The 25,393-nt window shown below is 39.7% G+C and overlaps 1 protein-coding gene across 1 annotated transcript in view; it reads right to left on the bottom strand.

Moving 5' to 3' along the window:
- The window catches only part of ACBD3 (acyl-CoA binding domain containing 3), a 34,086-nt gene extending 18,863 nt beyond the window's left edge, over positions 1–15,223 (bottom strand). Inside the window, exon 1 of the mRNA XM_059941511.1 lies at positions 14,886–15,223. Coding sequence (XP_059797494.1) covers positions 14,886–15,171 — 286 coding nt within the window. The 5' untranslated portion in view covers positions 15,172–15,223. The remainder of the gene's footprint in view (positions 1–14,885) is intronic.
- Positions 15,224–25,393: the final 10,170 nt, after the last annotated feature.

The following is a 25,393-nucleotide window of genomic DNA, read 5'->3' as shown; positions in this document are numbered from 1 at the left end:
GGATATGAACAGGAAACTCAGAGGAGAAGAAAAAACCAGAAGTTGCCAATAAGCATGCCAAGATACTCAATTTCCCTAGTCAAGGAAATGGAAAGTGAAACCATTAGATACTAAGACGCTTTCTGCCATCAGATAGGTTAAAAAAAGTTAAGTAACATCAAGAGTTGTTAAGAACAGGACAAACAGGTACCCATTCTCATACACTAATGTTCAAAGTATAAACTTACAGTTATCTTGGAAGGAAATTTGGCAATATATTCCAAAATTATAAACGTAGATGCCCTATGGTCCAATAATTCCAATTCTCATCATCTACCCTTGATAAGCACTCTCAAATACACAGAAGGAGGTGGATATAGGGATATTCTTGCAGCACTCTTTTCTTGTTACTGTAACCAACTTAAAAGTTCATCAGTAAGGGAACAGCTAAATAATGTGTCATATTCAGCCTGTGGTATAAATGAAGCACATAAAGGGAACACTGTTAAATGAAAAAAGCAAGCTGCAGAAAACTACATACAATCATACACAAAATATATATCCTCAATTCTAAGTACTTCTGCCACCCACACTTTTAACATCTCTAAAATCAGATTAGCTTTTACAATCTACTGTATTTTAGTTATAATTGGCAGTTTTTCTTTCTTAAATTACATAATAGTAAGTCTTAGAATTGATGAAATACATCATGTCAACATACCACATATATATTCTATAGGTACATTTATATGAATGTAAATGCAAAGAAAAAGATCTAGAAGGAGTCACACTAAAAAGATAAGAATGGGAAAGTGGGAGGGGCTAAGATCAGGAGTGGTGATCAGAAAATTGAAAACTGGAAACATTTTATAGTTCTTTTTTTTTTCTTTAGGCCACACCGTGTGGCATATGGGATCTCAGCTCCCGGACCAGGGATCAAACCCGTGTCCCCTGCATTGGGAGTGTGGAGTCTTAACCCCTGGACCGCCAGGGAAGTCCCCAAACTAGAAACATTTTAATCTTTCAAAGGAAAATATGTGGAAGAACAAACTAAACTGTTAAGAGGTACTGCCTCTGGGGAAGTGATTGGCAAAACTGTGGGTGGGAACTGAAGAGAATTATACATATGTACCTCTATCTGCATTTTTTTCAACAAGAACAAACTCATGTAATATTTGGAAAAAAGACAAAACTGTGGCACTGACCTTACTTATGTAATAAAAATCAAAACAACTCAGAAACCTGTGGACCTGCCATCTGTCTTGGCTACTGAGCAAACAGTATCACTAAACAATTCACGAAGAGTAGGAATTTCCCCTAAAGCTTTTAGAACAGGATTATCCATAGGTCTATATTTACCAACTAAAAGGCAATCCTCATTTTAAAATCTAACTCTTAGAAGTCTATTTCAATCAATGATGGAAATTATAAGCCCTTTTTTACATTCATTCATTCAACTTAATAAATATTTATTGGGCCCTTGTATGCAAATCATTGTGCTAGACACTAGGATTCATCGCCCTCCTGGAGTTTACAAACTACTGAGCTCAATTAAAAATGTATAGCTTGGCAATACAGTATACAATTGTGTTTAGGTGCATATTTCAGGTATATATACTGCAAACAAATTATTAAAAATTATATTGAGATAAAGGAACGATTATTTTAGAGTTAAGGAAAAAATAAAATTATGTCAGAGAGGTAATAAAATGACTTGTTCCAACTTTTTAGGTTGGGCCAGTACTTACGTTTAATTCCAACATAGTATATAATCAAAATAAAGCAAAATAGATGAGAGCTTACAAAACCAAAATACATCTTTACAACATCTTTCACGTAAAAACCAACAAGCCTAGGGACTTCCCTGGTGGCGCAGTGGTTAAGAAGCTGCCTGCCAATGCAGGGGACACGGGTTCAAACCCTGGTCCGGGAAAATCCCACATGCTGCAGAGCAACTCAGCCCGTGTGCCACAACTACTAAGCCTGTGCTCTAGAGCTCGTGAGCCACAACTACTGAAGCTCATGTGCCTAGAGCCCGTGCTCCGCAACAAGAGAAGCCACAGCAATGAGAAGCCCTCGCACTGCAACAAAGAGTAGCCCCTGCTAGACACAACTAGAGAAAGCCTGTGTGCGGCAACAAAGACCCAATGCAGCCAAAAATAAATAAATAAATAAGTTAATTTTAAAAAATAAATAAAAAATAAAAACAAGCCTAAAAGAGGTGCTCTTTATTTCATTCACTTCCCAATGAATCTTTTCTAAATACAGCCTTGAACAATTATCTTAGCAAGAAACACGGTGTTATACCTGTTCACTGCTGCATCATTTAAAATTAAAAATCTAATTATTCAACAATAATGCAATGCTTATAGTAATCCACTGAATAGATTATACAGCTATTAAAATGACAATATAAGGGCTATATAGCATTTCAGAGAATATATTTATGATGTATTAATTTAAATAAGTAGAATAAAAAATTAGATACTAGGTTTATAACCATGTAAAAATGGGTGATTACACATATAGATCTTTCTTTTTAAAAATTAGTTTAAGATTTTTTTTATAAAATTAGCTTGCCAGAACTCTGTATTCTAAGATGTTAGGGTGCTAAAAAGTGTGAAACGATAGTGGCAACTTTTTACCAAAAAGCCTTTCTCCAATTTTAAAGATGCCCATAAGCTACCTTTACCATCTACCTTAATTTTGTACATATTAATCACCAAAAGTTTTCTTATGCTAATTATGTCTCAGAGAAACATAGCACAAACAACTTTCTTCTTACTTCCCCCAAAAGTGATGATCTGAAAAACAGCTCCAACCTTGATCTCAGCCTATTAACTGAAAGATTATTATTTAGAAAGTTTTTGTTTTTTAAAACCAAAATGGCACCACCCTAACTATTCATTTTATCTTGAGTCTTATAAAAGAAAAATATGCTGCTGGTCATTCAAGAAAAAAAAGGGTGTAGTGAGTCACTCAAGAAAAAAAAAGGTGTAGTGTACAGTGGGGGTAGAGTGCAGAGTAGAATATAACTTCCTTGTTTTGTTCAATCAGGATCCCTGAGATTTTGTTTTGTTTTTTCCTTTAAAAAAAAAAAGTCTAAATTCCATGAAAGTGGTTGCTTTGACCCAAATAAACGTCAATAAAGATAAAATCAGATAGAAACTTTATTCACTGGAAGACCAAACACTTTTCTGAGTAGTCATGTAATACAGCAATTTTCAAACATACACACACAAGAATTCTTATTTGCTTTAGGGAGATGATCTGAAGCTAACAGATAGGACTAGTGGGTATGAAAAAAATATTTTAAAAATATGACTACTATAAAATTATTCTAATGGAGGGAGGGTCCACTTCTTATGAGGTGATAAATTTGCTCCTTTATTTCAAACTAGAATCAGGGACCATGGGAGAGGGTGAGTCAACAAGGAAACTGTACCCGTTATTCAGCAAGGTGTTAGTCTAACCTTGACCCTAAAAGGTGACTCATCAACAGAGGGAGGGGGGTTTCAGGATTTTTGGATGTCATTTTAACATCTGCCCTTTTTATGCCTGACGGAATTAATTTTTCAAAAGGGCAATATGTTTTTAAGTGTAAGTTTTAGTCAAGCACTCACATAAATTTGTTCACCACCATGAACGCCAGCACTAAGCACACGCTTTGTTAACAGGCACTCACCACACCAAAACCACGCCCAACAAATCTCTCTAAAGAAGAAACTGACTGTACAGGTCAAGTTCTGTGAAAATGAGCAAAACAGTACATCCAATCTTGTGAATTTTACTGGCCTTTCCATAGAATCTTGTATGCATTTGCTAGTTTTAAGACTTGCTCTATAATCCTTCCTTTAATATGTATTACTGAATCTTCAAATTATTCATCATTATTCTAGCTGGGAACTAAATCTGTCTTAAAAAAAAAAAAAAAACAAACACACACACACACAAACCAAAGAAAAGGAAACACACCAAAATGTTAATTCTAATAATTATTTCTGAAAGATTGGATTACAGATTTTTTCTTTATTCATTTTTTATTTTCTCAGATTTCCGGTGTGTATATGTACTTTTATATCAAATACACATATGTTTTTTCTTTTTTAACAAACATTTTTAAAAGGTCAAGGCAACTTAGCTTTCAGCCTTTGGGACGAGATTAACAGATCAATTATTCTCTCCTGAGGAATATACAAAACCCAGGAGGATATACTAAGAATCCCAACCACCTTTAGTACAGGACAGTCCACATCATGTTGACATTCTAAACTTCAATGAAAACAGAAGATGAAAACCCTTCACAATCAATATCATTAGGCAGACTATTAGAGTATTACAAAAAAGTTACTTCTCTCCTACTCTTCAGATGGCTCTAATTCACGCACCACAAAGGTTTGTTTTATTTAGTTTTTCTGCGTTAGATGAGAATAATTTTCTCCTAAACTATTTCTTTTTTAAAAAATATATTTTATTTATTATTATTATTATTGTTTTTTAACTTGGCCTTGTTTCACGACTTGCGGGATCTTAGTTCCCTGACCAGGGATGGAACCCAGGTCCTGGCAGTGAAAGCACCAAGTCCCAACCACTCAACAGCCAGGGAATTCCCTCTCCTAAAATTATTTCTGGTTCCAAGGGCATTAAACGTAGTTAGCAGGAAAGAATTTATAACTACCATAACTACAATAGACAGAAAAGCCTTGCTGAAACTCAAAGATCTTTAGCCAAGACCATATTCCTAAAGGAAAGCTCTTTCAGTCCTGCTGGTAAGGAAGAGCGGCATCATCCTCGGTCCCTGCACTTACAGAGTTAATTAGTACAAAGTCATTAAATTCAATCAATTTGGAAAGGTGCTTTCTATGGTAACCAAAAAGACAAATATAAATTATGCTGGAAAGAAGCTGCAGAGCTATTTTTCAGATGCAAGTGTGTGAAAACACATCAATGAAAAGCAGAAAATGACCATCTCTATTACCTGGAGAAGCGTGAGTACAAAGCTAGCCATTTTCAATCAAATGGACTAAAAGGGATCACTTGTTGGCATCTGTCCAGTAACAATTATATTAAAAAGTTTATTTTCTATAAAATTGAAGACCAAAAGTCAGGTTAAAAATATATTTTACCTAAAGCAGACAGACTAAAGCAGGGATTGGCAAATTAGACCAACTCTGCCCACAGCTGTTTTTTAAGGCCTGTGAGCTAAGAATGGTTTTTATCTTTTTTAAGAATTGTTAAACAACAACAAGCAGAAATAGACAAAAAGCAATGAATATGAACACAGACCATATATGGTCCTTAATGCCTAAAATATTTACTATCTGCCCCTTTACTGAAAACGTTTACTGACCCTGGACTAAAGGAAGAAGTAAATGCAAAAGCCAAATGATTTCTAAATATTTAAAAAATTCGAATATAATTAAAAGGATTGAAAACATAAAATTCAACTTCCCGTTAAACATGGTGAATTGAACACACACAATTACATCTGATCCTCAATGAAACCCCACTAAAAGGAAAAAGGAAGCCAATTCAGAGAACCCTGGAAAGGCTCAGGAATTGAAGGTACCAGGTCCTTTAAAAGCTGAAGTCTAGATAAAAATAGGGGTTTTGGTTTAAAAACTATCTAGGGACCTCCCTGGCAGTCCAGTGGTTAAGATTCCACGCTTCTAATGCAGGGGGCTAGGATTCGTTCCTGGTTGGGGAACTAAGATCCCACATGCCTCGGGGCGTGGCCAAGAAGTAAAACAAACAAACAAACAAATAAATATATATATGTATATAAATAAAAACTATCTAAAAAGCAGGTACCCCTACCTCCCATTTTGTTTGGCAATCCCAAGCAGGCAGAGGGCTACCCTGCCCCTACTCAGCAGAGGTCTGGATGTGTATACTAGAGAACACGAATCACAGATACTCCAGGTGGGAGAACACCAGCCTGAGAGTGAACTGCAGGACTAAAAAGAGAAACGAAATGAAAGTTACGCTAGTAAATGGTAAACAACTTCCACCCACCCTCCCTTCTCCTGTCTAGTGCCTAAATGCTGGCCAACTAGATTCATACATTCCAGGCAGGAGACAGGAATATTTCATGAAAAACTGGCCCAAAATAAAAGACCTACACATACTAGTTTGAAAGATACTGATGTTGAGGGTTCCCCGATGAAACTTCTGCCTCATTATCTACAATAAAAGCTTGTACTCAAGGTTACAACTGGCTCTCCAGTGCCTCACCCTTTAACAAGAATGAATACCCAAGGATCACCGGACATTTGAGAAAGCTCCCAACATGGGGGGAAAAAAAGGCTGAAAGAAATTTCCCAACAGAAAAAAAGAAAGTCTAAAAGAAAGTAAGGAATTCCAACACCACAGAGAGGTGAAGGTAATTTTCAGGATGACAGTGGGGAGAGACTCAGAAGGTAGAAAGCTAAGACTGAATCAAAAATTTAAGGATATCGGGCTTCCCTGGTGGCGCAGTGGTTGAGAATCTGCCTGCCAATGCAGGGGACACGGGTTCGAGCCCTGGTCTGGGAAGATCCCACATGCCGCGGAGCAACTGGGCCCATGAGCCACAACTACTGAGCCTGTGCGTCTGGAGCCTGTGCTCTGCAACAAGAGAGGCCGCGACAGTGAGAGGCCCGCGCACCGCGATGAAGAGTGGCCCCCGCTTGCCGCAACTGGAGAAAGCCCTCACGCAGAAACGAAGACCCAACACAGCCATAAATAAATAAATAAATAAATAAATAAATAAATAAATAAAATTAAAAAAAAAAAATTTAAGGATATCTAGGAGAGATGTCTCTTAAAAAAAAGAGTTTACCTGAGGACAGAGAAAAAAATAATTACCTCTAACTACACAAAAGACAAAGAGTTTGCATAAGAACCAAAACATAATCAAAGTGCATGATCTGTCTCAGGTATGAATAACACAAAGAGAAACAACTGACACTGATTTAATCACAAATGTGATATTATAAAATTAAGAGTTTGGGAAGGAGGAAGAGAGAGGCATACATGTGTAAGTTACTTTTTTTCTTTTTCTTTTTCTTTTTTTTAAATTAAAGAAGAAGGGACTTCCCTAGTGGTCCAGACTCCACATTCCCAATGCAGGGAGCCTGGGTTGGATCCCTGGTCAGGGAACTAGATCCCTCATGCCGCAACTAAGACCTGGCGCAGCCAAATAAATAAATATTTAAATAATAATAATAATAATAATTAATAAATTAAAAGCAGCAGCAGGAAAATGGAGACAAATACCAGAAGAAACAGTTAAAATAATGGAAAGTGGTTGCCTTGGGGGAGAAGGTCTTGGAGATGGGAAAAGAGAGAGACGAGGTTGGCTATTTTTCCTTATAAATTTTATAGTACAACTTGACCTTTTAAATTGCCTTGGTTTTCACTTTGATAAAAAGGTAAAAGGGGTAAACTCATATGCTCAATTTCAGTAATCAGCTCATAAGACATTATAACATGTGGTAGGCATAGTAATACCACCCTCCCAAAGATATCCACATCTAATCCCCAGAATCTACATCCCAGTGAATATGTTAGGTTACATGAAAAAGGGGAATTAAGATTGCAGCTGACCTCATCCTGGACTACCCACGTGGGCCCAAAGTAATCACAAGAGTCCTTATAAATGGAGGGAGAGCAAGAAGAGTCACATGGAGATTTGAAGATGTTATGCTGCTAGCTTTGAAGATGGAGGAAGGGGCCACAAGCCAAAGCATGCAGCTGGCCTCCCGAAGCTGGAAAAGGCAACAGATTCTCCCCTAGAGCCTCCAGAAGGAACAGAGCTCTGCTGACACCTGGATTCTAACCCCCTGAGGCCCATTTTGAGCTTCTAACCTCCAGAACTATAAAACAGTATGTGCTGCTTTAAGCCACTAAATTTGTGGTAACACATTTTCCCAATAAAGACAGAAATGGCTTCTAGATTACATTTCTATTAAATTCATAAGTATCTAACTTTACAGTTCTAGTAAGACAGCATAAATAATTTGATAATAGCGTTATAATCACAGTTACCAAGATTATCAAGGGTAATCTGAAAGATTACCCTTCCATCTGAAATTAATTAAACAAAAGGTTATTAGTCTCACATGTCAACTGTTAGAGTAAGTTTACTGAGAAATATTTTTCTCTTCTCTCTGGAGGTAAAGATAGAGGAAGGTAACAAATTATTTCAATGTTCCTTCTAGCCTTTATTTGATGAAATGAAAGCCAATAAAACCTATGGGTTGGAAAGGATATTAAAGATAGACGACTGAACTGCACAACCAAAGTTCAAATCCTCTCTACATAACCACTTGCTCTACAATAATTTGTTATTGGACACACTATATAAAAAGATGTATATTGTAACATCAATAATCTAAAATGTGAGGGAGGGAGAAGTGAAAGAATAGAGTTACTGTATGCTATGGAAGTTATCAGCTTAACCTATAGTGTATTTTTATACTACAGTATAGTATTTTATAGTATAACTATATTATATAAGCCTCACGGTAACAACAAAGAAAAAACCTGAAGTAGATACATAAAAGATTAAGATAAAGAAATCAAAGCATACCCACCCAGTTACTGCTAACATATGCTTGAACACTTCCTGGTGATGGGAATTCATTGTCTCAAACAGCCTATTCCATGTTTGGATAGCTGTGATTTTTATTTTAGCTCTTTATTCTGAGTAGATCTGTCTCAATTTTATCCACAGGGTCTATTTCTAGTCCCTGGCATTAAATAAAACACATCTAACAGCTCAGACCTCAAAAACAGCCACAAAATACTGTACGTCATATTTGCCCTGAGTTCTCTATTCTTTAGGCTAAATATTCCCAGCTTATTCACTCATACATACCTCCTAAAGACCCAGCTCTGCTATTTACTAAGTATATAACACAGACACAGATAACCTTTCTGAGCCTCAGTTTTGCTATCAATAAAATGGAGATAATAACTTCTCACATTTCTTGTGAGGGTTAGAAATAATGTGTTCCAAAGTCTTGATACAGTGCCTGAGTAGAGCAGACACTTACTAAAGAGCAGCTATTATGATAATGATGGCAGGGATTCGAATTCCCACACTATACAAGTTGCTCTCTTCTGAATGAGCTCCATTTTGTCTTTAATCCTAAAGAATGATGCCTCAAACTGAAAGCAGTATCCAGGGATTGTCTGAACTGTGTGGAAGATAGCAGGACCACCTCTCCCTTCTCTCATTCCAGATACAGAATTTCCCCCAAAGCAGCCTAAGCTCAAATCTGTTTTCTTTCATGGCCCTATCACTGTTGCCTGGCAGAGAATACACTTTGAATAAAATCCGTCTTTTGGAAATATTAAAATTAAAACCACATCTCGTCCATGTTCAATTGAGAAAAAAACTGATACATTCTTATACTACTTATAAGAAAGTATAATAAATGCAGTATTTCTGAGTTAATGAGTATGAAACTCTGGAAACTGTCTAGCATGTACAAAGTGCTTAATAAAAGTTGATCTCCCCCCCATTAATTCAACACACTCTCTAATAAATTCTTGGTAATCTCTCCTCTTCAACAATATAAGCAGTCACAGAATACCAACTGCTAGGTACTCTGCTAAGAGTTTATATATATATATATATATAATTCTTATAATTCTTACAACAATTTGAGTAAAGGAAGGCAGATTTTAAAGAACTGAGTGGCAAAACTAGGAAAAGTACCCCAGGTAGTGTTCACTCTTGAACTCAACTTCCTAAATACTGAGCCAGAGTAGCTCTTGTTTTAGCTAACTGATGAAAGTAAACATTACCTCCTTCTGGTTGTTGGTTACCAAAGTGTACTCACTTTGTAAAAATTCATCAAGCACCACTTATGATTTGTGTACTTTTCTGCACGTGCAGTAAATAAAGGGGAGGCCTCAGGCAAATGTTAAAATCAGTTACACTAAAATATACACATATACAAAATATATACAAAAAATACACATATACAAACACATATATAAACATATCCTTGAATCCAGTATTCAAAGGAAAATTTTAGTTCAGCTCAAATCTAATATGAAATAGCAAATTAAAAAAGTAGATGTTTAAAAGGCATTACTATTCTTGGTAGCTATAATTTTCTTTCTTATAAGTGTCTCTTAGGTCTATTACATCCTCCTACGCTATACATGTATACCTAAAGATAAAGACAATAAAGAAAGAAGGGAAAAATAAACTCAAAGTTTAACAGATATTCAATAGTAACAATTAAACTTGAAATTATCTGAAGCTAGTCCACTTAAGTCCAGGAGGCACACACTAATTATTATGTTACCAAAGAATAAATTACAGTTGTACAGTATTTTAAAACATTAATGGAGCCATTTATAAAAGTTCTTGGAGATGCGTATGTTTCAAGAGGACAAAAGGAAATGGAACTACTCAGTATGTCCATATGATTGCTTCTCTGCTATCAGCAACATAACACAGTGTCATCGACAGCAATGCTAGTGGAAATTCATTAACAATTCCACAGAGAAACTGAGTCCTAGACTTAAGTTCCTCCAAATTCAACAACAGCTTCCTTTCACAAATCACACCCTCAAAAACTTATCACTCTCCTCACACACACACACCCTAGATCTGTCTACTGAAATAACGACCAATCCAGTAGCAATGAGCGCCCACTGCTAACACCCAGATTACGGCTCTTCAAATGCCACTTCCCACTAAAGGAACCATGTCTCTTTGGAGAAATGGCTGATTCCTATGGAGGCAGGAAATGCATAAGATGAATCTGGAACGTCTCATCATACCAGATACCAAGGAAGCTACAGAAGACTACTAGTCATGTCAAAGGAACTTAGGAGCCAATCTTAAGAGGCTACCACTTGCTAAAGATGGTACAATTTGAGCATCAATAATAAGAGCCTAAGTAAAAAAAAAAAAAAAAAAAGGTTTACATGCATGAGTATATAACATTTTGAAAACTGTCACCTTTTGAGGCTGCTAAGGGAAACAACTCATTATTTTGAAAACTAATAATGGGAAAGAAGCATTTATCTTTTCTTTCTTATTTAAGCTGTACCCCAAACCAAATAGCATGTGAGGAAAAGTATTACAGTGAAGGAAAGACAATTAGAATATTACCATTTTTCAATTGCTAATGAATTACACATCCATTTTCAATTTACCAAGAGTAAAACACAATCATTATGTTGGCTAAATGCAGGCCTCTCAAAAGGTCTAATAATATATTAGTAGCAATGAGATTTAGCATTTATCAATATTTTTGATGGGCACATTTACTTCAGTCCTTTGGAGGGGATTTTTTCATAACCACCAAAATTGGAAACCGGGTAACAATGTTATGTAGGAGTTTAGAGTAGATGATTCTCCCACACTTTACCTTTCCAGATATCTGAAGAGATTCTCGATAAAGTGATCAAGAGCAGAAAAACAATATCTTTCCATTAGCTCTTAACATTTTCAAGCAAATATATTAAAGAAGTTCTAAAATGTGATAAGGCAACAAGGTAGGTAGTTTTGAATATTTTCCTAGGAACACCATCAAAAAGCAAGGTTCCTATTTGCTTTTCATCTCTTACAGTGGGAAGAACTGCCTTTGGAATCAGACAGACCCAGGACCAGCTCTGCCTCTTACTACTAATAACTAGTGGGCCTAGGGCAAGTTTCTCAACTAAGAAGCCAGGATAACACCCCCACTGAAGGGCTTGTAGAGGATTAAACAAAACAGTATATATACAGCTCTCAAAATAGTACCTGATATTTAGTGAACATCTGCTCAATAACTAGTGGCAATTATCACTCTGGAATTTTAAATTAATGCAACCATCTACCAGCTTAATGGAGTGAGGTAACAAAGTATTAGAGGAGGAAAAACTCACCCCCAAGAACTCTAAAAACCAAAACACAACTCCCCAGGTTAACTCCATCCAAGAAGTATAAAGGCTACAATAAAGCCAGCTGATTCATTCCTTAACCCAAAGAGATAAGAAAACCAGCTTAATCTTCCTAAACTAGAACTGGGCAACTCTGCTCCTCCTTTTAAAAACCTTCAATGGTTCCTCACTGTCTGCTGTCAAAAAGGCTACTTACAATAGCATTCCAGTCCTTCCACGGATCTGACACCAACTCACCTTCCCAGCTCTCTCCATCAAACTACAGTACCTACTTCCTATTTGCCATTTCCCCGACACACATGCCTTGCCCTTTCATGGCTCTTGGCCTCCCCCCTTCTCTGGAATGACATTTGCTCTCTGGATCCCCCACATTGTATTGCAGTAGCCACTGGGTCTTTAACTCCTCTTTTGGACTCTAAGTTCCATAATAGCAAAAGGGAATATACTATTCATTTACAGTGGTAACCTTATATAAAACTTGATCCATAATAAGGATTCAACAATGTCTGGAGCTTAGATGGTAAAATGCTAACTTACATTTTCCAGTATTTTCATCTATTATTTTACTTTTACCTTCAAAAACTAAGAGGGTTAGGTAATTGACACAATGGGTTCAGTCACTGGCCTATCATCACTGTGACAGGGATAGAATGAGAAACAGGGTTCCTAATTCCCAATCCAAGCTATTTTCAATGGAAAAAGATACCCATGCTTTCAAGATTCATATTTATTCCACAGCAAAAGATAAAGTGTAATGTTATTTCTAATTCATGTGAGATACAAAACCACAAAATAGTGATTTATTAAAGTCCTTGCAAGACTGATAAAAATGCCAAGTATTATGCAGGAAAAATTCACACATTAAAACAAAGGCAGCAACACTTGACTCACCCTACTTTCCATAATTCTTCTGACTGTTTTTAGATCCTTTCCCTCCACCCCAACTCAGGAACCTCATACACTAATAGCTTCTTCATTGCTAACATGTAGTGATCCATGCAGAAAGGGAGCTTTTGATTGCTAGACTGTTATTTCTCCTTTTAAGTACTTGGATATTGCTTTGAGAGCTTAACTTAGGAACTTAGTAAATCATAACTATCAATGTAGCTTTTTTCTTTAAGGTGACTGATAACTAGGTCCCAAATTACAGGTTCCCCTAGGAGTCCTACCACTCAACAGACATGTTAAAATAATGTTAGGTTTAGAGCACTAAACCTTAAATCTGAGATGTCAAATTTCATTTAATCCAGCCATATTATATCTCTATATATAAACAAACTGAGTCTGGAAGAGAAAAGTTAATTGTCTAGGAGTACATGGTAAATAGAATCCAGAGGGATTCCCTGGAGGTCCAGTGGTTAGGACTTGGCGCTTTCACTGCCGTGGCCTGGGTTCAATCCCCGGTGGGGGAACTGGGATCACGCAGGCTGCGCGGCACAGCCCAAAAAAAAGAATTCAGAGCTTCCTGACTCCCAAGCAATGCTAAATTTACTGCACATTAAGAGTGTTTTAATCTTTCAAAGAAGACATTACTACCATCTTCAAATAAGACAGGCTCAGAAGATAAAATTATCCATTGATTTTTTTGTTAGTTATATGGCGAAAGTTAGGATTAGAAGTTCATTCTTTTCTATTCTTACCCGTTATTCTGCTACAATATACTTTAATCTTATTGTACACCAGAAAAGTAAGTTCCAAGAATAAAAATTTTAAGTAAAATGTAGTTATATGAATTGTACAGAAACCACCAGATTTTTACATAAGTGGTAGTATATCATCACCTCAGGAAACTCTAAATTCAAGCCAGTGACCTAAGGGTCACTAATGGGTCCAAAACCCATTAGCCATTACCAATTCCCCAAGCTGGCACGGAGGGCTGAACTCATCGTGTAATGATGATGAATATTTCAAGGGTAAACTTTTTAATAAAAAATGCAATGAAAGGGAATGACCAAATATTCTGGAAAATTTATAAAAGACTTTCATTAGTTTGCATAATTAGAGTCATTTTCAGAGAAAACAAATAACTTTCGAATGTATCACTACTTTCAACGACCCAACTTCAGCTAGTAAAATATGTACTCCAAAAGGTACTCCCTCTGGGAAAAGTGTCATAAATATGCTGTTCTGGAATGTATACGGAACCTAGCAACCACGTCTAAAGTTTCATTTGCCGATGTTTCTCCTTGCTCATCTACCCCACAAGATCTAAGTATCTCTTCTCATCAGTTTTTCCCACTGACAAGGTCATGTGACTGGTACCACCACCATCTGACTACGTGAATCACCCAATTAAAAAAACCCACACACCACAATCTAGCTCTAAGACAAGATTTATTACAATTAATTCTGTGAGAAGTACAGAGGGTACTTTTAGGCCATAATCTGAGAATTCACTCTTGGACATTGCTTATAAGGTAAAATTTTAACCATCTAGAAGTTACTAGTTACATGGTGAGCATCCCTTCTCTTCAGAGTTTGACAAGCCAAGGGGGATTAATACTTTACTTCTTCCTCTCTGCCACATCAATACTGCCAGGTGATCAAGTCCTAGGCTCTCCAGAATGAATGGAAAGTATATGTATGAAACCCATGGAAAGATTTCTTCCACTGTGGAAAAAGGGCAAAAATCGGTGGTTCTGACGTGCCAAGCCATAAGAAACAGGAAAAGGAATGCGACAGTTAAAAAAAAAAAAAAAAATTCCAGAACGGGAACCTCTGGGAAAAAGAGAGAGGGCTCATTCTTCCACCCAGGCTCCTGGAAAACCGAGAAGCTAAATCAGGTAAGATGCCCCGGTAACCTCGGGGAGGCGGGACCCGGACTGCTAAACCAAGGTTCCAGGCCCCTACGGGTGGGACCTAGTGGCCAAGCGGGTAGTGACAAACTTCGGGTAACCCCAAGGACAGAGCCCAGCTCCGGTCACCGCGATCCCGCACGGGTGGGTGAGGACGAGACGGGTCCAGTCTCCCCCGGGCCGGGCAGAGGCGGCGGGGGTGGGGCCTGCCCGGCTCACCTTTGAAGAAGCGCAGCGCCAGGCCATACAGCTCCTCCAGGCCGAAGCCCCAGCGCTGCTCCAGCCGCCGCGCCTCCTCCGCCGCGCCCCCAGCCGCCGCCTCCCCGGGCTCCGGCTGCTCCCCTGCGGCGCCCGGGCCCCGGCCGGACCCGGGAGGCGAGGGCGGCGGCAGCGGCGGCGGCAGCAGCGGGGCGCCCTCTGCGCCGGGCCGCTCCTCCGGGTCCGGGCTTAGTGTGAGCCCGTCGACGGACACCTCGAGTCGCTCTGCGTTCAGCACCGCCGCCATCTCCGCCTGCTGCGCCTCCTCGGCGGGGACAGGCGGCGGCCACGTATCGACTTCCTGCTGACCTCTGACCTCCGCCTACCGACACCGGAACTTCCGCCGCTGAGTAGGATCTAGGGCTCCCGGGCATGGTGCCCCGCCCCCCACCCCGATCCGTCGGTCGGTCCCGCTCTGCCACCACTCGCCCCGACCCTTAGCCCTGCGGGTCCCGAGCGGCCCGCGCCCACCTTCACCGGGTCCCCCTGCGGCCCTCTTTTCTCCCGGAGGAAGGGTACTACGGCCCAGCGGTCCCCGCCCCGCCGTTCTTTCCGGCGGCTCGCGGTGTCCGGCAGGGGAGGGGTCGGGCGGGGTCAGAGGGACCCCGAGTAAGGTCTATGCCGGGAGGGTGACTGCTGGTGAGCGCCCTACCTCTCCGGTCAGACCCTCCGCATTTGTAGAGAGTTGTGTGGTTGGGGGAACTCTGGCAATTCTAAGGAAATGCCGAGCAAATGCCTTTTTTTTTTTTTAAGAAGAAAGTGAGGCTGCAGAGAAATTCCGTGGCTTCTGAGACTGTCGTGGAAGGGCACATCCTGGTTTTTTCGGGAACTGAAGCTCCTACAATTTGTGGGGCCCTCATTAAGTAAAAAACACAAAAATTACGAGCAGAGAGGTAGGAAAGTGAATATATATTTAGAATGAGAAAGAACTCACAAGTGACATTTTGAAAAGTTAACAAAACTCACAAACATCACACAGATAACCATAAAATTTTTATTAACTGCCTGACACTTCTACAGGGCGTCCAAAAATCCAGAACATAATTATTTTATTTATTTTTTAAAGATTGAAAAAGCTCTTGACAACATTATGTATATTTATCTGTGTTCCTAGACTTTATGGGCACCATTTATGATCATTTTCCCCACACTTTTTGGCTGTATACTTTTGATCAGCTTTTCCTATGGTAATTATTTTGTAATGTTTTCTATAAGGAAAACAGAAAAATCAGCCTTTAGCATGGTGATCCTTTCTCTTTTTTTATTATTAATTGCTTATAAATTTTAGCTTCACAACTTATTACTGAATTGCTGTGTATGTTTTTAGGGTTATTGTCAAATTTGGGAAAACGTGTCAAGTTTCTCTCACATATGAGCTATAATATTTCAGGACTGTCTGGCTGCTTCAATGGCAATTTTTTGCCTGGTTTTTACTGGATCTCCAGCGATTTTCAGGACAAGATTTATCTGCTATGTTAAGACAGAATCTCCTCCATTACGATGAATAAAACATGTGACTTCACATAAAGACTCACTACAGTACAACTGCAAGTTTGTGTCCCACAAATACAAGAATTCTAATATATTCCATTCCATTCCATACAAACAAAAATAAGTATGGTGCACTTATAATTGTATATATGACATTACTTGGATTCCTGATGAGTGAGAACCTCCATTTTAGGTTAGGCATTGAGAGATTTGATCCCCTACTTAGAGTCGGAAGGATTTTTTACTTCTGATAGTCGGAAGGATTTTCTATGGGCTAGTTTCTCCTTTTCTTTCAAATCTTGTTTCTCCTCTGCTGCCCATGGCATCACATTCCTGTGCCAGGCATCACAGAGTTCTTTTGCCCCCTAGTCCTGCACCTCTGTGACATGGTGCTGGCTGAGCTGGCATAATGGGCAGTAGGTGTATTCCAGAAAACCATTCCTACACCCACGGTGAGTAATAATTTAACAGTAGCCAGAAATGACTGCAAACCATAAATGCACGCCAGTAAACCCAAATGAAATGTATCCCTAATTCAATCATTGTTCCCTTAGCCAGGTCTCAAAAAACCAGTGGCCATTCCTGCACCACTTAATGCAGAAGAGAAGTGATGGAAGTCTGAATACAACGTGACAGTGGTCTTAAATATCTTACTTTAGAAACTTGTACAGAAACATTTGATCTGGTAAATATATTGCCAGGGCCTCTCCAAGGGCCTTGGAAGTGGCCTGTGCAAGTGAGGGGCCCTGAAGCTTAAGCTTCATTGATCTACGGTAAACCCACATCTCGAAACAAACTCTAGTACTCTAAACCCAGTGATTTTCCTTCACTTAGCTTGGATCTTTAGATTTAGCTTTAATTACTATATTTTTTTTAATGTTTTGTTTTGTTTTATATTTTTGGCTGTGTTGGGTCTTTGTTGCTGCACATGGGCTTTCTCTAGCTGCGGCGAGCGGGGGCTACTCTTTGTTGCGGTGCATGGGCTTCTCATTGCGGTGGCTTCTCTTGTTGTGGAGCACGGTCTCTAGAGCGCAGGCTCAGTAGTTGTGGTGCACAGGCTTAGCTGCCCCACGGCATGTGGGATCTTCCCGGACCAGGGCTTGAACCCGTGTCCCCTGCATTGGCAGGAGGATTCTTAACCACTGCGCCACCAGGGAAGCGCTAATTACTTTAAAGATGTGCATATCACAAGGCCTAACCTCCAAGAAGTCATAAATACACTACATTTTTGTATTCTATCTTTAGTACTCAATAACTTTTGAGGGTGATAATGAGATGGGTAAATATAACTCTACTTCCTGGAATTACAGATTCTGTTTTCCAAGTTTTCTACAGTAAGCATTTCTTTTGTAATCAGAAAAAAAAAATTTTTTTTTAATTTAGTGTAAATATTAAAACCTACAGAACACACCTAGGAAGATGGACAGGTAAAATATGATACAGTGGTAATTATTGACATTTTATTGTTTTAGAGTTTAACATATTGAATATTCTTGAAAAATCTGCACGTCCTCTAGATCAAGCACATAAACCTCTTCCTAATATAACCATCAAAGAATGCCCTGTAGGTAGTTGCTCTTAGTGACCTAAAACAGATTAGGAAATATAATTTTCCTTTAACAACTCATGGTAGGAAATGAGTTCCAGACATTCACTATAAGAGGTCAAATTTAATGTGTATGAGAACCACGCAAGGGTATCGTTAAACTGCAGATTCTGACTCAGGAGGGAGGCCTGAGAGTCTGCATTTCTAATAAGCTTTCTGGGCTGATACTGCTGTCCACAGACCACATTTTGAACATCAAGAGTCTAGGATACTTTTTCCACAGCTTTATGGAGGTATGACTGACGTCAAATAAACTGCAAGTACTCGAAGTTTACAATTTGATGAGTTTTAACATACACGTATACCTGTCAGACCCATCACCGCAATCAAGATGACATGTCCTTCACCCTTTCTGTAATGCCTCCCTCCCCCAAGCCATCTCAATAGGTATTTGTTTGAATGTGTTTGTCACAGTAGAATTTGATTTCTATAAACAGTTCAGAGAAGCTACCTCTATTTCCCCACTCCTGTCTTTTATATGTGAGGAGACACAGAGTCAGCAAAAAGGTATATTTTCTGAAACCTTTCAAATATCTTCCCCAAGTCTGTTCCTATACAAAAGAGAGTGTTTTTCAATCAACCAACTTTGTTGTGTGAATTTCAGTTAAGCTCCATCCCTTTCAGTCATTTGCCAGATGAAGTATTACCATTGCTGAAATGCTTCTGAAGTTTCTTCCCTAAAATCAACCTTTCCCTTTGTTCCCTCCACATATTTTCATCTTCTCTGAAATACGGTTAGATCACCAGACAGAGACTGGGTTGAATTGTACACTCCCTGCTTTATCTCGTGAATTCATAATCGGTCCTTGGTAAAATTTTGCAGTTAGTCTAACTTAGTAATGATAATTACTGCACTTTAGTAATGATAATTATTTTGTGCTCCTTGACTGGAAGCACCTGGAGAGCAAAGGCTATGTCCCTGGACTCCCATAGTCCCTAACACAGGACAGGAAAAATGGTAGGCACTCCAAATGTCTTACTGAGTGAATGAATGAAGGTATAATTACATCTATTACATGCAATATCAGTTCAGCTCAATGTACATTTAGGGAGTGCCCCCTATACTAGACATTGTAGGAAATACACAGATGAGAGGCTGTGGACCACAAAGGAATCATGGTCCAGTAGGTGAGATCACGAGAGAAGCATTTATATTACAGGCGGGCTGCCAGTACTGGAATGCACTCACCAACTCAGTGACCTTGAGCAGGTTGCTTAACTTCTGCTTCCTCTTTTGTAAAATGGGGATAATAATAGTAACCACCTCTCAGGCTGTTGGGAAGACTGGATGCACGAATACACGTAAAGCACTTAGAAAAGGATCTGCCAGGCACATAGTGAGTGTTTAGTACCTTTTGGCCACTGTTATGTACAATGTTCCATTAAAATGTAGATGAAAGGGAATTCCCTGGTGGTCCCGTGGTTACAACTCCGCGCTTTCACTACCAAGGGCTCAGGTTCAAACCCTGGTCGGGGAAGTAAGCCATGCAGCCAAAAAGTTGTAGAAGAAAGATTGCACACTGGAGGCCCACTGGATGAACCCTGCCCACTGTCTTTTACTTGGCTTGCAAGAGTTGGCCCCTGTAGTGCTTTAAATCTGAATGGGTTGCCAGCATTTCAAAATCTGGAATATTTTTTTAACAGAATTATTACTTTATTTTATTTGTTTATTTTTTGGCCTTGCTGCGCGGCTTGTGGGATCTTAGTTCCCTGACCAGGGATGGAACCCAGGCCCATGGCAGTGAAAGCGCTGAGTCCTAACCACTGGACCGCCAGGGAGTTCCCCCCAAATCTGGAATTTTAATGTAAAAGTCCAGATTTCTGAGTTACCTTTAAAAATTAAGAAATTTGGTGACACTGGGCCTGGCATTGATGCTAGACATCCATGAGCTGGAATTATGTAGAGGCTGCCTTCTTAAGAAGGGGCACGTGCTCTCGAGTTTGCGAGAATCCCCCCAGCCCATTGTGACAGACACTGTCCTTGATGTTTATCATGGGCCTGTAGCTGGTGCTAGTGATCATTTTACACCAACTCTATTTATATTGTTACCTGCCTGGCCACTGTAGGCATTTGTGTTTGGAACTCCCTAATGCAGAAGAAAGAGAATGGCATATTGCCAGGAGGGTTTAGAGATGGCTTCAGAGAGGAGATAAGTATGATCATTGTGCATGTTTACATTTGAAGAAAGTAGAATTCTAGGCAGAGGGAATACCATTTGCTAATTTCCTGAGGGTTAAGAGAGACCAGCATGTTTGGTTAGCCTTGGAGGAGTGACAGGAGATGAGCCTGAAGAGGTAGGAGGGGTCAGATGTGCAGAGCCTAGAAGGGTAGGCCAGAGATGGTCCTGAAGGTGATGGGGAGCCACTGAAGGATTTTATGCAAGGGAGTTTCACAAATAACTTGGGCGGCGGTGGAAGGAGAATCTGGAGGGGAGGCTGGCAGTAGGGAGCTCAGAAAGAAGCAGTTGTTAGCCCAGGAGAAGACCATGTGATCCTGAAGAGGAGCAGCACAGGGAGATGACGAGGAAGAGATGGATTCCAAAGAGATGTGCAACAGAGCCGGCCAGAGTAGGTAAGGGCAAGGGACTGAACCTGTCACTTTTTAGGTGTTGTGACCTTAGGACCATTTTCTGGACCTCCATCTCTTTATTTATAAAAGGTAGAAGTTGTTTCTGCCTTGGTTCCATCACAAGATGTTGAAAGGCCTAAATTAACTTATATCTGTGAAAGTGCTTTAGAAACTGTAAAATTCCTGAACAGATAAGATATGATTAGTATAGCTGCTGTTATCATTCCTCTCAGGCCTTCACATCCAAAACACTCTTAAGGGCCACTTTCCATTATGAAATGATATATATTTCTTCAGGTTCAAAAGTAAAAGTGAGTCTAATAAAAGAAGTCAGCCAGGGATGACTAGTGTACAGAGTAAATCTATCAACTGTGGCAGTGTGTATACATTTATGCGCCAGACACCTAACATTCATGTAACAGCTGCAAAGATATTTAATGGACATCAGATTAATAAAAGAGCATTTTTCCTTTATTATAGTCAAAAAAAAAGAAGAAGAAGTCAAAGACAGACATTTGTATCTAAAAAAAACGCTTCCATAATCCCATTACTGAGATCTAATCAACATTAGCAATGAAAGACAATTTTCATTTGTATTGCAAATAATAATATTCATATAATAATAATGATGATGATGATTATAAAGTAATATCCTCCACTTACAGTAAGAAGAAGTTAAATGTTTAGGAATGGAGGCCCCTGATTACAAGGATCTATTCAAAAGATGCTCCGAGACTAAGGCTTCTGCTTCAGGGGCTTTTCAGCCCCACCTGCTGGCTGGAGGCGGTAGCGCTGCCCCAGCCGGGCTCACTCTCCACGCGGGGTGCTCCTGGGACTGCCAGGCTCGCCGCCACACCCGCGGCCCTGTAGCCATCTCCTGGGTCGGGGGAGAGGGATGCGGGCAGCGAGACGAGCAGCTGCTGGGGCCCCGCCTGGGAGCTGGAGAGCCAGGATGAAGCCTGGGGCTTTGGGCAGGTTTGCCCAGATGATGAAAGTTTTCGAAATGAATATAAAAACCAAATTTTGATCAGCCATGCTAGAGGAAAGACTGAATTATTTTTCCATTCTCTCAGTAGAAAACTAAGTTATGAAATTGGTATCATATGGCGAACAAGAAGTATGCAGCCAAAAAAATGTAGGAAGAAAAATAAGCATAGAGATGTATCGGGGAATCAAATAACAGTAATAGCTGTTGTTACAACTGTGTCATTTCAATTTTGTCTCACTAATCAGCTCTTTTAGCATTTGTGATTCATTGTGGTTTCATTTCTCATTCTAATTAAGCATTCATTTTTGTACCTAATTTTTTTATCCTTTTTCTTTAAGAGCTCCCCTTCCCCCCATAACTGAACAAGCTTCAGGCCTGGACGTGCCCTTGCTTGGGTGTACTGGAGGACTGCTCTCCAAAGAGCATAGAACTAAAGCCGGGAGACCAGACTTCCGGGTTGGCTTGGTCACTTGTGGTCCTGTATCTCGGATCCAGCCTGAGCCTCCTTCCAGCTCCAGCACACACTCGTGCAGCGCAACCTTCCTTTACCTGCACGTGCGCTTCAGCCCCCTGGTGGCCAAGCCAAAGACTGCCTGAGGTTTCCTGAGGGACACTGGCTGTGGCTCGGGACTGCTGTCTTCCATTTCCTTGCACAGTGCCTGGAAGCCTTGGGTTGCTCTCCAAAAAAGTGGGAACACACCAAAAAACTGGCAAGTGCAAACAAATAGGAAGAATGGAAACTGGGCCCCCAAGGGCTGACAAGATAACTGGGGCAGGGGGACACGGTTGCTTAGTGCGGTTTGGGAAGACTTCCTGGAGAAGGGATAATTTTGAGCCTTGATTAAAATCAACAAGCAACAAGAGCAAGAAGTACAGCTAAATGGATGTGGGAGAGGGAGGCTGAGCCTGGGAAAGAAGTATGTCAAGGAAGCAGTGATTATTCTCCTTACATATCCCAATGACTCTCATGTGGAGGAGGGGTACTTCTCCCACATACAGGGACTGGTCTTTATTCTCAGTTGTGCTCACAGGCCTGGCCCAGCCCCTGGCACGAGGGAAACAACCAATTCATGTTTGTTGAATGACTGAAAGAGCATGCAAAAATAAAAAACATTATAAAGAAATTTAAAAAAAAAAAGAGCATGCAGATTTCATAGCAATGCAAGGAAGTTATAGGAACAAATTTTAGCTCAATAAGAGGAAAAACTTTCTAAAAATTAGAACTCATGATTGAAGGACACCAATAATAGCTACTGAACATGTTGTACGTGTCACGGACTAGGCTAAACTCTTTATGTACATTTCTCATTTAAGCCTTACAGTAGCTGCTTGAAATAAGCATCATCGTCCACATTTAAAAATGAGGAAACTGAGTTACAGAGGTTAAGCTAAGTGCACAGAGTCACAAACCCTCGTTCAGAGCCAGTAGAGGAGCCTTGACTTGCAGACAGGTCTGTCTGACCCCAAAGCCACAGCTGACCGCACCCTGAAGGTTTGCCAGTACTTCAAGCATCTTGCTGACCCGTGAGGCCCTTGCATTTCATATGCAGAATATGCACAGCCTTTCCCCTGAGGAGGCCCTGCCTGGTAAGATCTGCCAACAGGTACAGGAAAAGGTGCTCAACATCACTAATTATCAGGGTTTTGCAAATCAAAACCACAAGGAGATACCACCTCACATCTGTCAGAGTGGCTATTACCAAAAAGGCAAGAAATAACAAATGTTGGGAGTTCCCTGGCGGTCTAGTGGTTAGGATTCGATGCTTTCACTGCAATGACCCGGGGTTCAATCCCTGGTGGGGGAACTGGGATCACACAGGCCGTGCGGCACAGCCCCCCCCCCCAAAAAAAAAGAAGAAGAAATAACATGTTGGTGAGGATGTGGAGAAAAGAGAACACTTTTGCACTATTGGTGGAAATGTAAATTGGTGCAGCCACTACAGAAAACAGTATGGAGGTTCCTCAAAAAACTAAAAATAGAACTATCATATGATCCAGCAATTCCACTCCTGGGTGTATATCCGAAGAAAGTGAAAACATTAATTCGGAAAAATACAAGCACCCCAATGTTCATAACAGTATTATTTACAATAGCCAAGATATGGATGCAACCTAAATGTCCATCAACAGATGAATGGATAGAGAAGATGCACACACACACACACTCACACACTAGAATACTACTCAGCCAAAAAAAAGAATGAAATTTTGCCATTTTGCAACAAAATGGATGGATCTAGAGGATATAATGCTTAGTGAAATAAGAGAAAAATGCTGTATGTTATCACTTATATATGGAATCTAAAAAAAAAAAAAAGCGAATGAATATAACAAATCAGAAACAGACTCTCAGATGTAGAGAACAAACTAGTGGTTACCAGTGGGGAGAGGAAAGGGGGAAGGGGCAAGATAAGTGTAGGGGATTAAGAGATACAAACTACTACGTATAAAAGAAATAAGCTGCAAGGATATACTGTACAGCACAGGGAATATAGCTGTATTTTATAATGACTTTAAATGGAGTATAATCTATAAAAATTTTGAATCACTGTGTTGTACACTTGAAACTAAAATAATATTGTAAATCACCTATACCTCTATAAAAATAAATTTAAAAATTTGAAAAAGCAGCAGCAAAGATACTGCTACCTCCCTCCAGGACGTGCCATAAAACTAAGATAAAGTCGAGGTTGCTTTTTTTTTTTTTTTTAACTTTAGAAGTACATGTTTGTTATAGAAAATTCTGTCAACATATAATTATATAAAGAAATAATCAGGCAGAATTCTGCCACCCAGAGAACCACTATTACACAAGTTCTATTAACCGTATTAGCATTATCTCCTAATGGCAGGCTCTCCTGACCCAGCCCAGCAGAGGCTGCTATTTGAGAGACAAAATCTCCTTTGCAGTCCCCTTGTTTTGCCTGGGGCAGGCCAGGTGAGACAAGATTTGAACGTGGCCTCCCATCCAGGTACTAATGAGGTCCGACCCTGCTTACCTTCCAATTTCAGAAGAGATGAGGTATGCTCAGGGTGGTATGGCTGTAGGCTGAGCCTGGCCTCTTGATAAGAGACACAGAGCCCCTCAAAAGGATACCAAGACATAGGCACAGGGATGCTTATTACAACAGCATTTATAATAGAAAAAAAATTAGTAGTAACCAAAGTGCCCAGCAGTAAGAGGCAAGCAACATACATAATGGTGCATCCATTCGATGGAGTTTTAGTAGCTACTTTAAAAAAATGCCCGAAAATGGAAAGATCTCAAAAATATGTTACTATGTTACAGAGCCACATTTATAGTATGGTTCTTTTAGGTTAAAATATTTATATAGCTAAAGAAATCAATATATATGGGATATATGAGGGAGGTTTTAACCTTTCATTTTCTACCTTTCTGTACTGTTTGAATGTTCTAATCTTATATGGGCATTATTTTAAAATATCACAGTGAATTCCCTGGCAGTCCAGTGGTTAGGACTCCACACTTCCACTGCAGGGGGCACGGGTTCTATTCCTGGTCCGGGTACTAAGATCCCACAAGCCCCGCAGCTAAAAAAAAAAAAAAATGTCACTGAGGATTATCTGGGAAGGAAGAGTTACGGCTAATTTTTAAAATCTTTTCATTGTGTATTCTTGTATTAAAAAAACACATGAATCTTCTACTCCTGTATTACAAATACTCTTTTTTTTTTTTTTTTGGCCACGCTGCCCGGCTTGTAGGATCTTAGTTCCTCAACCAGGGATCGAACCTGGGCCCCCAGCAGCATAGTCCTAACCACTGGACTGCCAGGGAATTCCCTATTTTTGTATTT

Source organism: Balaenoptera ricei, chromosome 1 (genome assembly GCF_028023285.1).
Source record: "Balaenoptera ricei isolate mBalRic1 chromosome 1, mBalRic1.hap2, whole genome shotgun sequence".
Classification (NCBI taxonomy): Eukaryota; Metazoa; Chordata; class Mammalia; order Artiodactyla; family Balaenopteridae; genus Balaenoptera; species Balaenoptera ricei.
This window is presented reverse-complemented; position numbering and strand designations above follow the sequence as displayed.